Source organism: Xenopus tropicalis, chromosome 2, assembly GCF_000004195.4.
Source record: "Xenopus tropicalis strain Nigerian chromosome 2, UCB_Xtro_10.0, whole genome shotgun sequence".
Classification (NCBI taxonomy): Eukaryota; Metazoa; Chordata; class Amphibia; order Anura; family Pipidae; genus Xenopus; species Xenopus tropicalis.
In genome coordinates this window covers 177,734,176-177,745,084 of record NC_030678.2, presented here as the reverse complement: position 1 = coordinate 177,745,084, position 10,909 = coordinate 177,734,176, and the positions used below count along the sequence as shown (strand labels likewise).

The 10,909-nt window shown below is 51.6% G+C and overlaps 1 protein-coding gene across 1 annotated transcript; it reads right to left on the bottom strand.

Annotated features, from left to right (window-relative positions):
- Window positions 1–1,544: 1,544 nt before the first annotated feature.
- Window positions 1,545–2,670, bottom strand: LOC116408617 (olfactory receptor 52N4-like). The gene is made up of 2 exons (XM_031896256.1): window positions 1,730–2,670; window positions 1,545–1,647 (listed from the first exon to the last, which is right to left on the bottom strand). The coding sequence occupies exons 1-2, from the start codon at window positions 2,656–2,658 to the stop codon at window positions 1,545–1,547; spliced, it is 1,032 nt and encodes a 343-aa protein (XP_031752116.1). The 5' UTR covers window positions 2,659–2,670.
- Between the last annotated feature and the right edge of the window lie 8,239 nt (window positions 2,671–10,909).

Below are 10,909 nucleotides of genomic sequence, written 5' to 3'. Positions count from 1 at the left end.
GTTCCCCAAATGCCCCCCCACACAAATGTTAGAGATGAGTTCATTATTATTAGATATTACCAGGTCCAAAATAGAGTCATTCCTAGTGGGTTCTTGAACCGCCTGAAATACAAAGTTGCCATTTAGCATATTTACAAACCTACTGGCTGTTTCTGACTTAGCCACCCCATTACCCCAGTCAGTGCCGGATAATTAAAGTCCCCCATAATAACAACGTGACCCAGTTTCGAAGCCTCCTCCATGTGCAACAATAGCTCGTTGGAGGGCTGAGGGAGTGCGGGTTTGGATTTGTTACTTGCAGCAATAGCTGGGACTAATCCCCCTCATCTATACGGGGGGGTTTATACAGGCCCGGATTTGTGGAGAGGCCACAAAGGCCCGGGCCTAGGGCGGCAGAAGTTTAGGGGCGGCATGCCGCCCCGCCGCAAGAACATTTTTAAATTTTGCTCCCATACGGAGCAGTCGGGACCTCTCCCCACTGCTCCGTATGGGAGTTAAAAAGAGCGTTCGCGCATGCGCAATGAGGAGCTGGCGCTTTGCGCATGCGCACTGGGGTGCGCGTTTGCGCATGGGGGACTCCCACAGGGGCGGCCTCGGGGCGCACCGGATAGAAATCCGGCCCTGGGTTTATAACATACACCAATGATCATTTTCTTTGTGACCTTCAGCCCTACTGAAATTTCTACCCAAAGAGATTTGACGTTTTCATTGGTAATGTCTTTATTACATGGCTTTAAGTCTGACTTTACATAAAGACAAACCCCTCCACCCTTTTTAATCTCTCTGTCCCTCCTAAAAAGTGTATAACCATTTAAATTCGCAGCCCAGTCGCATTTATCATCCCACCAGGTCTCAGTGATACCTATTAAATCATAATTTTCAATACATGCAATAGCCTGCAGCTCCCCTAATTTACCCGACAAGCTACGCGCATTACCCAGCATGCAGCGGAGATTATTACTTCTCCCTCTGATGCTTACATTAGCTAAGGGAGAGTTAGAGCTAAGGCAAATATGAGACTGTTTCCTTGCTGATCAGTTGGGTTAATATAATGGCTGTGACCTTTCTCCACCTTGATAAGTTGTGTATTTACTGTTAATGCTACATTAATACATATATACAGTGCCTGTGCCATGCAAAATGGTTTATTTAATGCAGAACACTTGACATATTCCCACGTATGTGCCGTCTGGCACCTAAACGAAGCTTCACCATTGGGCAATATGTATTGGTAACGGATGAACAAAAGCCCTATGAAATGAAACTATGGATACAGGTTTTTTACATAAATTTATTGTGAATTAGATGCATATTTTCAGCTATTCAACTTCCCCTCAAATATTCACTTTGTTTTGGTCCATAAACGGATTGAGATTTTGAGCAGAAGAACAAGCCTTGGTCTGCAGGGTGATCATAGGAGCTTCAGCCCCACAGCTTGAGTGAGTTTAGTTCCAAGCATGTATCATTAGTTTGGGGGGGGGGGGAATTAAGGAAAGGAAACATATACTTCATTTATTGAACAGATTGGAAGCTTTCACTTAAACTCACGATTCCCCAATGTGTGAACTTTCCATCCAGATTCTTCCAACTTGTACACAGTCAATTGTAGGCAGCACTGCATGATAAGATGAAAAGTCTTTATTTCCACATCCGAGGCCCCCGGTCTGTGAACAAACTAATATCATAGTGTTGCCTGTGAGGGACATTTCACAGAGAGCTTCCTGGGAGTGAAATTAATTTTGACACCTTCTTGCGAATCTCTTTGGTTTTTATGCCGTATACGATTGGATTACACATGGGAGGAATGATCAGGTAGATGTTGGAAATAAGGATTTGGACAGATAGGGCTGAAGAAGCCCCAAATCTCTGAGATATTAAGGAGAAGAGGGCTGGGATATATGCAAGTAAGATAACTCCAACATGGGCAGAACATGTGTTACCAACTTTATATCTGGCTTCTCTGTTAGGGAGTCTCAGCACGGCCATTATAATCATGGTGTAGGACCCAGCGAGGCATATTGTATCTAATCCTGCCACTAGCAAAGAAACCAATAACCCATACACAAAGTTTATTCGGATATCGCCACAGGAGAGCTTGGCCACCGCCATGTGTTCACAGTAACTCTGTTGGATGATGTGATTCCCACAAAATGGCAGCCTTCTGACAAGGAATGGGAAAGGAACTGCCACTAAGGTCCCCCTTATTGTCACAAACAGGCCCATTTTTGCAATCATGGAATTGGTTAGGATGGTGGAGTATCTCAGTGGGTGGCAAATGGCCACATAACGATCGAAGGCCATAGGTAAGAGAACAGAAACTGACATTACGGCGAAGGAATGAATAAAGAACATCTGCACTAGACATTCCTCAAATGTGATCTCTCTCAGCTTGAACCAGAAGATCAGCAGCATCCTGGGAAAGGCGGCATTTGATTGGACAAGGTCAGTGAGTAATAACATGGAAAGGAGCAGGTACATTGGCTGGTGAAGCCTCCTGTCGGATCTTATGATAAAAAGAACGGAAACGTTGGCTAAAATGGTTACTATATACATGCAACACAGTGGTACTGAGATCCAAGGGTGCATCTCTTCCATCCCTGGGATCCCAACCAGGATGAATGGAGAGGAGATCGGATTGGCTCCGCTGAGGTTGGACATGATCACTAAAAGGAACAAGAAGATGACTAATAAGAACATATCCACATATTCCTGGCACTTAAAAGAAATGGAACAGTAAAACTATTTGTCTCTGGAAAATTCTTCCTGCCAAAAATTAACACAGACAATGGTATATCAGAACAGGAATTATGGGATGTGTTCTCAGCTTTTCCAGCTTATCCCACTGCTACTATAGGCACCATCTCTCCCTACTATACCTGCTATCCCACAGCCCCAGTCCCTTCCCAGAGGCTATTATCCCCCCACTGCTACTATAGGCACCATCTCTCCCTACTATACCTGCTATCCCACAGCCCCAGTCCCTTCCCAGAGGCTATTATCCCCCCACTGCTACTATAGGCACCATCTCTCCCTACTATACCTGCTATCCCACAGCCCCAGTCCCTTCCCAGAGGCTATTATCCCCCCACTGCTACTATAGGCACCATCTCTCCCTACTATACCTGCTATCCCACAGCCCCAGTCCCTTCCCAGAGGCTATTATCCCCCCACTGCTACTATAGGCACCATCTCTCCCTACTATACCTGCTATCCCACAGCCCCAGTCCCTTCCCAGAGGCTATTATCCCCCCACTGCTACTATAGGCACCATCTCTCCCTACTATACCTGCTATCCCACAGCCCCAGTCCCTTCCCAGAGGCTATTATCCCCCCACTGCTACTATAGGCACCATCTCTCCCTACTATACCTGCTATCCCACAGCCCCAGTCCCTTCCCAGAGGCTATTATCCCACTGCTACTATAGGCACCATCTCTCCCTACTATACCTGCTATCCCACAGCCCCAGTCCCTTCCTAGAGACTATTATCCCCCCACTGCTACTATAGGCACCATCTCTCCCTACTATACCTGCTATCCCACAGCCCCAGTCCCTTCCCAGAGGCTATTATCCCCCCACTGCTACTATAGGCACCATCTCTCCCTACTATACCTGCTATCCCACAGCCCCAGTCCCTTCCCAGAGGCTATTATCCCCCCACTGTTACTATAGGCACCATCTCTCCCTACTATACCTGCTATCCCACAGCCCCAGTCCCTTCCCAGAGGCTATTATCCCCCCCACTGCTACTATAGGCACCATCTCTCCCTACTATACCTGCTATCCCACAGCCCCAGTCCCTTCCCAGAGGCTATTATCCCCCCACTGCTACTATAGGCACCATCTCTCCCTACTATACCTGCTATCCCACAGCCCCAGTCCCTTCCCAGAGGCTATTATCCCCCCACTGCTACTATAGGCACCATCTCTCCCTACTATACCTGCTATCCCACAGCCCCAGTCCCTTCCCAGAGGCTATTATCCCCCCACTGCTACTATAGGCACCATCTCTCCCTACTATACCTGCTATCCCACAGCCCCAGTCCCTTCCCAGAGGCTATTATCCCCCCACTGCTACTATAGGCACCATCTCTCCCTACTATACCTGCTATCCCACAGCCCCAGCCCCTTCCCAGAGGCTATTATCCCCCCACTGCTACTATAGGCACCATCTCTCCCTACTATACCTGCTATCCCACAGCCCCAGTCCCTTCCCAGAGGCTATTATCCCCCCACTGCTACTATAGGCACCATCTCTCCCTACTATACCTGCTATCCCACAGCCCAGTCCCTTCCCAGAGGCTATTATACCCCCACTGCTACTATAGGCACCATCTCTCCCTACTATACCTGCTATCCCACAGCCCCAGTCCCTTCCCAGAGGCTATTATCCCCCCCACTGCTACTATAGGCACAATCTCTCCCTACTATACCTGCTATCCCACAGCCCCAGTCCCTTCCCAGAGGCTATTATCCCCCCACTGCTACTATAGGCACCATCTCTCCCTACTATACCTGCTATCCCACAGCCCCAGTCCCTTCCCAGAGGCTATTATCCCCCCACTGTTACTATAGGCACCATCTCTCCCTACTATACCTGCTATCCCACAGCCCCAGTCCCTTCCCAGAGGCTATTATCCCCCCCACTGCTACTATAGGCACAATCTCTCCCTACTATACCTGCTATCCCACAGCCCCAGTCCCTTCCCAGAGGCTATTATCCCCCCACTGCTACTATAGGCACCATCTCTCCCTACTATACCTGCTATCCCACAGCCCCAGTCTCTTCCCAGAGGCTATTATCCCCCCACTGCTACTATAGGCACCATCTCTCCCTACTATACCTGCTATCCCACAGCCCCAGTCCCTTCCCAGAGGCTATTATCCCCCCACTGTTACTATAGGCACCATCTCTCCCTACTATACCTGCTATCCCACAGCCCCAGTCCCTTCCCAGAGGCTATTATCCCACTGTTACTATAGGCACCATCTCTCCCTACTATACCTGCTATCCACAGCCCCAGTCCCTTCCCAGAGGCTATTATCCCACTGCTACTATAGGCACCATCTCTCCCTACTATACCTGCTATCCCACAGCCCCAGTCCCTTCCCAGAGGCTATTATCCCCCCACTGCTACTATAGGCACCATCTCTCCCTACTATACCTGCTATCCCACAGCCCCAGTCCCTTCCCAGAGGCTATTATCCCCCCACTGCTACTATAGGCACCATCTCTCCCTACTATACCTGCTATCCCACAGCCCCAGTCCCTTCCCAGAGGCTATTATCCCCCCCACTGCTACTATAGGCACCATCTCTCCCTACTATACCTGCTATCCCACAGCCCCAGTCCCTTCCCAGAGGCTATTATCCCACTGCTACTATAGGCACCATCTCTCCCTACTATACCTGCTATCCCACAGCCCCAGTCCCTTCCCAGAGTCTATTATCCCCCCACTGCTACTATAGGCACCATCTCTCCCTACTATACCTGCTATCCCACAGCCCCAGTCCCTTCCCAGAGGCTATTATCCCCCCACTGCTACTATAGGCACCATCTCTCCCTACTATACCTGCTATCCCACAGCCCCAGTCCCTTCCCAGAGGCTATTATCCCCCCACTGCTACTATAGGCACCATCTCTCCCTACTATACCTGCTATCCCACAGCCCCAGTCCCTTCCCAGAGAGCTCTGGTTATGCCCCCCTCCCTAGCACTGTCTGTGTAACACAACGTACATTCTGAGCAATTGATATTAATAGAATACAGGGTATATGTTATATAACACGTATATGAATTACACTTCAGTATCTGGTCTCTTTTTTATTATTAGATTTTCCCGCAGCTGTGAGTGCTATACGAGATGGGGAATCAGCCCCCAGTGTGACTTGCCCCCCTGGCACAAAAACTGTATAATCTCTCCTGTATCCTATAATAATATCCTGATGCTCAGAGAGAATGTGCCGCGCTTGCCATCCCAGCCGGGATTAACCCAGTGATACCCAGGTTTCTAACACAGTGACCCAAATGAAAATAAATCCAAGTCCTTTACCCCCCCCCCCCCCCGGCACTGATCCCCATAGTTGGGTGTATAGCAAAGAGCCATTTATATGTAAAGGGACCTGAGCAGCAGGACTTTCCCCCACAGACGGGATTAGGTACCTGGGAAGGTCTCACTGATGATGGGAGAGAGGATTGGGCCCCTAACGATGCAGCGGAACCAGTCCCTTTCCTATGGGTCTGAGGATATATTGGAACAGATCCCTTCTAACCAGAACCTGATCCCACAGAATCATGTACAGTTACAGGGGAATGAGTGCTGACTGCATATAAAATGCCTTTGGTGCAAAATGTTATCACTATTTATACTGACACATGTAAGGGCTAGAGTGTGGGGGCCCAATACAGCAGAACCAGGGGCCACAGGAGCACAGAGGGGTTTGGTACCCTAAAAAGAATTTATTGTGGCGCCCAATAACCTTACAGAAATACCTACATCAGCCTAATAATGGCTCTATATAAAGGCCACGCTTTATTGCTTTGAATAAGCAAATGCCCAACAGTGTTTGGCTAAATAAGATAAAACCCAAATAAAATGACCAACTGTATGGATGTAGAACCCACCTGCCTGTACCTACAAACTGCACCCACTGAGGGTGCCTGGGATTTCTGCCCCCGATTCCATTCTGATCAGGTCATTCCACCTTCTATAGGAGCCAATGCACACGAGTTTCTGTGTCTGTAAAATTAATTTATATGAGGCTTAATTTACTGTAATGGGAACCAGTGCTTAAACCATTATAAACTGGGGAGGGACACAATATTAGTCAGTACATTCAGTTTCCCTTATGCCCCAGTCACACCCCCCCCCGCCCCCCCATATTAAGTAGAAGGGCAGATATGGGACATTCCAGCAGTGAAACAGCCCCAGTTACACAAGCTGTTGCCCCCCAATCCCTGGCACTTACCCAGTAGATCTCCCTCAGTAATGTTAGTGGGGCTCATCTACATCTTCTCATGGTACCAGGGGCCCCACCAACCTGGCAGAACCTCCAGCCTTTCTGCCTCACTGAGGAGCAGCTCCTTATAAACCCTATAAACTGCCTCCATAAATAATATAAATACCCCCCAATTCTCTCCTGGATACAGTCTCTCCAGAGAGTCACTCCCTGTCCCTCATCCCCTCATTACAGAGAGACGCAAGGTGAATGCTGCAATAGGAACCACTATGGATGAAATGGGTTTAATGGGATTATGTGACACTTTTGGACAGTGATCTTTATTCTCCTGTTTATTACTCGGTGCTGCTGATCTGCACTAGGTTCTGTTTCATGCTAACACCTTCTGTGTCCCTCTCAACATTAGATTGCAAGCTCTGTGGGGCACACAGGCAGCCATTACAGTGCTTGTAAAACCCAGTCCCATGCCTTACCCATTGCAAACAGCACCCACAGAATTGAATCTGGCCCTTTATTGGAAGTGCCCATTATTATTTACTTCATTGCTGTGCGGCGATGCTTGTAAAGGCAAAGTAAAGAGATAACCCCGGGTGCATAATATTTATGAACACTGAATCCCATCTGACACTTAGCCGCCCTGAGTGCCAGTTTGTTCAGGCCGCACTACAAGTCTGAAAAACCCGATATGGAATTAATTGGCTGCATCTCATCAGCAAACACAGATACACCGCTTACACTGACCTGCCCCAAGTCATTAATTAATAAATTCAATTAAAATATCAGTTTGACAGAAAATATGATGAAAAAGTAACTGTTTGCGCCATTACATAAGGGGGTTTGTTTCTCCTACAGATTCCTGGACTCCATCTTGGTCCAACTCAGCCCCATATGTTGCCCCACACGTGCCTATAGCCCCTCTCTGTCCCATCATGTTCAACCCCTTCCCTGTAATATTCCCTGTTATGCCTATAGCTCTATGCATGGGGGCCACCGATAGGGGAAGGGGGAACCCCCTGGACTTGTACTTCAATAAAGGTTAATCCCTGTACACATATATATATATATATTTATTTTTTTTTTCAAAACCAGCCAATCAGTTCTAAAACCAGCCCCAAACTAGCCAAAAGCCACTTTGGAAGTAGCCCAAAAATAGCCCAATACGTGCAATAAAAACAAATTCTAAAAAATAAAAGTATATATGGAATAATATGCCTTTTAAAGCGTATAATCACTGCCCAAGCCCTGCGCCCCCTCTCCAGTTACTGGGGGGGGCTGATAATTCCCCCTGTGCCCAGTCCAGCTGGGATGGCTGATAATTCCCCCTGTGCCCAGTCCCGCTGGGATGGCTGATAATTCCCCCTGTGCCCAGTCCAGCTGGGGGGGCTGATAATTCCCCCTGTGCCCAGTCCAGCTGGGATGGCTGATAATTCCCCCTGTGCCCAGTCCAGCTGGGATGGCTGATAATTCCCCCTGTGCCCAGTCCAGCTGGGGGGGCTGATAATTCCCCCTTTGCCCAGTCCAGCTGGGGTGGCTGATAATTCCCCCTGTGCCCAGTCCAGCTGGGGGGGCTGATAATTCCCCCTTTGCCCAGTCCCGCTGGGGGGGCTGATAATTCCCCCTGTGCCCAGTCCAGCTGGGGGGGCTGATAATTCCCCCTGTGCCCAGTCCAGCTGGGGTGGCTGATAATTCCCCCTGTGCCCAGTCCAGCTGGGGGGGCTGATAATTCCCCCTGTGCCCAGTCCAGCTGGGGGGGCTGATAATTCCCCCTGTGCCCAGTCCAGCTGGGATGGCTGATAATTCCCCCTGTGCCCAGTCCAGCTGGGATGGCTGATAATTCCCCCTGTGCCCAGTCCAGCTGGGATGGCTGATAATTCCCCCTGTGCCCAGTCCAGCTGGGGTGGCTGATAATTCCCCCTGTGCCCAGTCCAGCTGGGATGGCTGATAATTCCCCCTGTGCCCAGTCCAGCTGGGATGGCTGATAATTCCCCCTGTGCCCAGTCCAGCTGGGGGGGCTGATAATTCCCCCTTTGCCCAGTCCAGCTGGGGTGGCTGATAATTCCCCCTGTGCCCAGTCCAGCTGGGGGGGCTGATAATTCCCCCTTTGCCCAGTCCCGCTGGGGGGGCTGATAATTCCCCCTGTGCCCAGTCCAGCTGGGGGGGCTGATAATTCCCCCTGTGCCCAGTCCAGCTGGGGTGGCTGATAATTCCCCCTGTGCCCAGTCCAGCTGGGGGGGCTGATAATTCCCCCTGTGCCCAGTCCAGCTGGGGGGGCTGATAATTCCCCCTTTGCCCAGTCCAGCTGGGGTGGCTGATAATTCCCCCTGTGCCCAGTCCAGCTGGGGGGGCTGATAATTCCCCCTGTGCCCAGTCCAGCTGGGGTGGCTGATAATTCCCCCTGTGCCCAGTCCAGCTGGGGTGGCTGATAATTCCCCCTGTGCCCAGTCCAGCTGGGGTGGCTGATAATTCCCCCTGTGCCCAGTCCAGCTGGGATGGCTGATAATTCCCCCTGTGCCCAGTCCAGCTGGGGTGGCTGATAATTCCCCCTGTGCCCAGTCCAGCTGGGGTGGCTGATAATTCCCCCTGTGCCCAGTCCAGCTGGGGTGGCTGATAATTCCCCCTGTGCCCAGTCCAGCTGGGATGGCTGATAATTCCCCCTGTGCCCAGTCCAGCTGGGGTGGCTGATAATTCCCCCTGTGCCCAGTCCAGCTGGGATGGCTGATAATTCCCCCTGTGCCCAGTTACTGGGATGGCTGATAATTCCCCCTGTGCCCAGTCCAGCTGGGATGGCTGATAATTCCCCCTGTGCCCAGTCCAGCTGGGATGGCTGATAATTCCCCCTGTGCCCAGTCCAGCTGGGGTGGCTGATAATTCCCCCTGTGCCCAGTCCAGCTGGGATGGCTGATAATTCCCCCTGTGCCCAGTCCAGCTGGGGGGCTGATAATTCCCCCTGTGCCCAGTCCAGCTGGGGGGGCTGATAATTCCCCCTGTGCCCAGTCCAGCTGGGGGGGCTGATAATTCCCCTGTGCCCAGTCCAGCTGGGGGGGCTGATAATTCCCCCTGTGCCCAGTCCAGCTGGGGGGGCTGATAATTCCCCCTGTGCCCAGTCCAGCTGGGGGGGCTGATAATTCCCCCTGTGCCCAGTCCAGCTGAGGTGGCTGATAATTCCCCCTGTGCCCAGTCCAGCTGGGGGGGCTGATAATTCCCCCTGTGCCCAGTCCAGCTGGGGGGCTGATAATTCCCCCTGTGCCCAGTCCAGCTGAGGTGGCTGATAATTCCCCCTGTGCCCAGTCCAGCTGGGGGGGCTGATAATTCCCCCTGTGCCCAGTCCAGCTGGGGTGGCTGATAATTCCCCCTGTGCCCAGTCCAGCTGGGGGGGCTGATAATTCCCCCTGTGCCCAGTCCAGCTGGGGGGGCTGATAATTCCCCCTGTGCCCAGTCCAGCTGGGGGGGCTGATAATTCCCCCTGTGCCCAGTCCCGCTGGGGGGGCTGATAATTCCCCCTGTGCCCAGTCCAGCTGGGGGGGCTGATAATTCCCCCTGTGCCCAGTCCAGCTGGGGGGCTGATAATTCCCCCTGTGCCCAGTCCAGCTGGGGGGGCTGATAATTCCCCCTTTGCCCAGTCCCGCTGGGGGGGCTGATAATTCCCCCTGTGCCCAGTCCAGCTGGGGGGGCTGATAATTCCCCCTGTGCCCAGTCCAGCTGGGGTGGCTGATAATTCCCCCTGTGCCCAGTCCAGCTGGGGGGGCTGATAATTCCCCCTGTGCCCAGTCCAGCTGGGGGGGCTGATAATTCCCCCTGTGCCCAGTCCAGCTGGGGTGGCTGATAATTCCCCCTGTGCCCAGTCCAGCTGGGGGGGCTGATAATTCCCCCTGTGCCCAGTCCAGCTGGGGTGGCTGATAATTCCCCCTGTGCCCAGTCCAGCTGGGGTGGCTGATAATTCCCCCTGTGCCC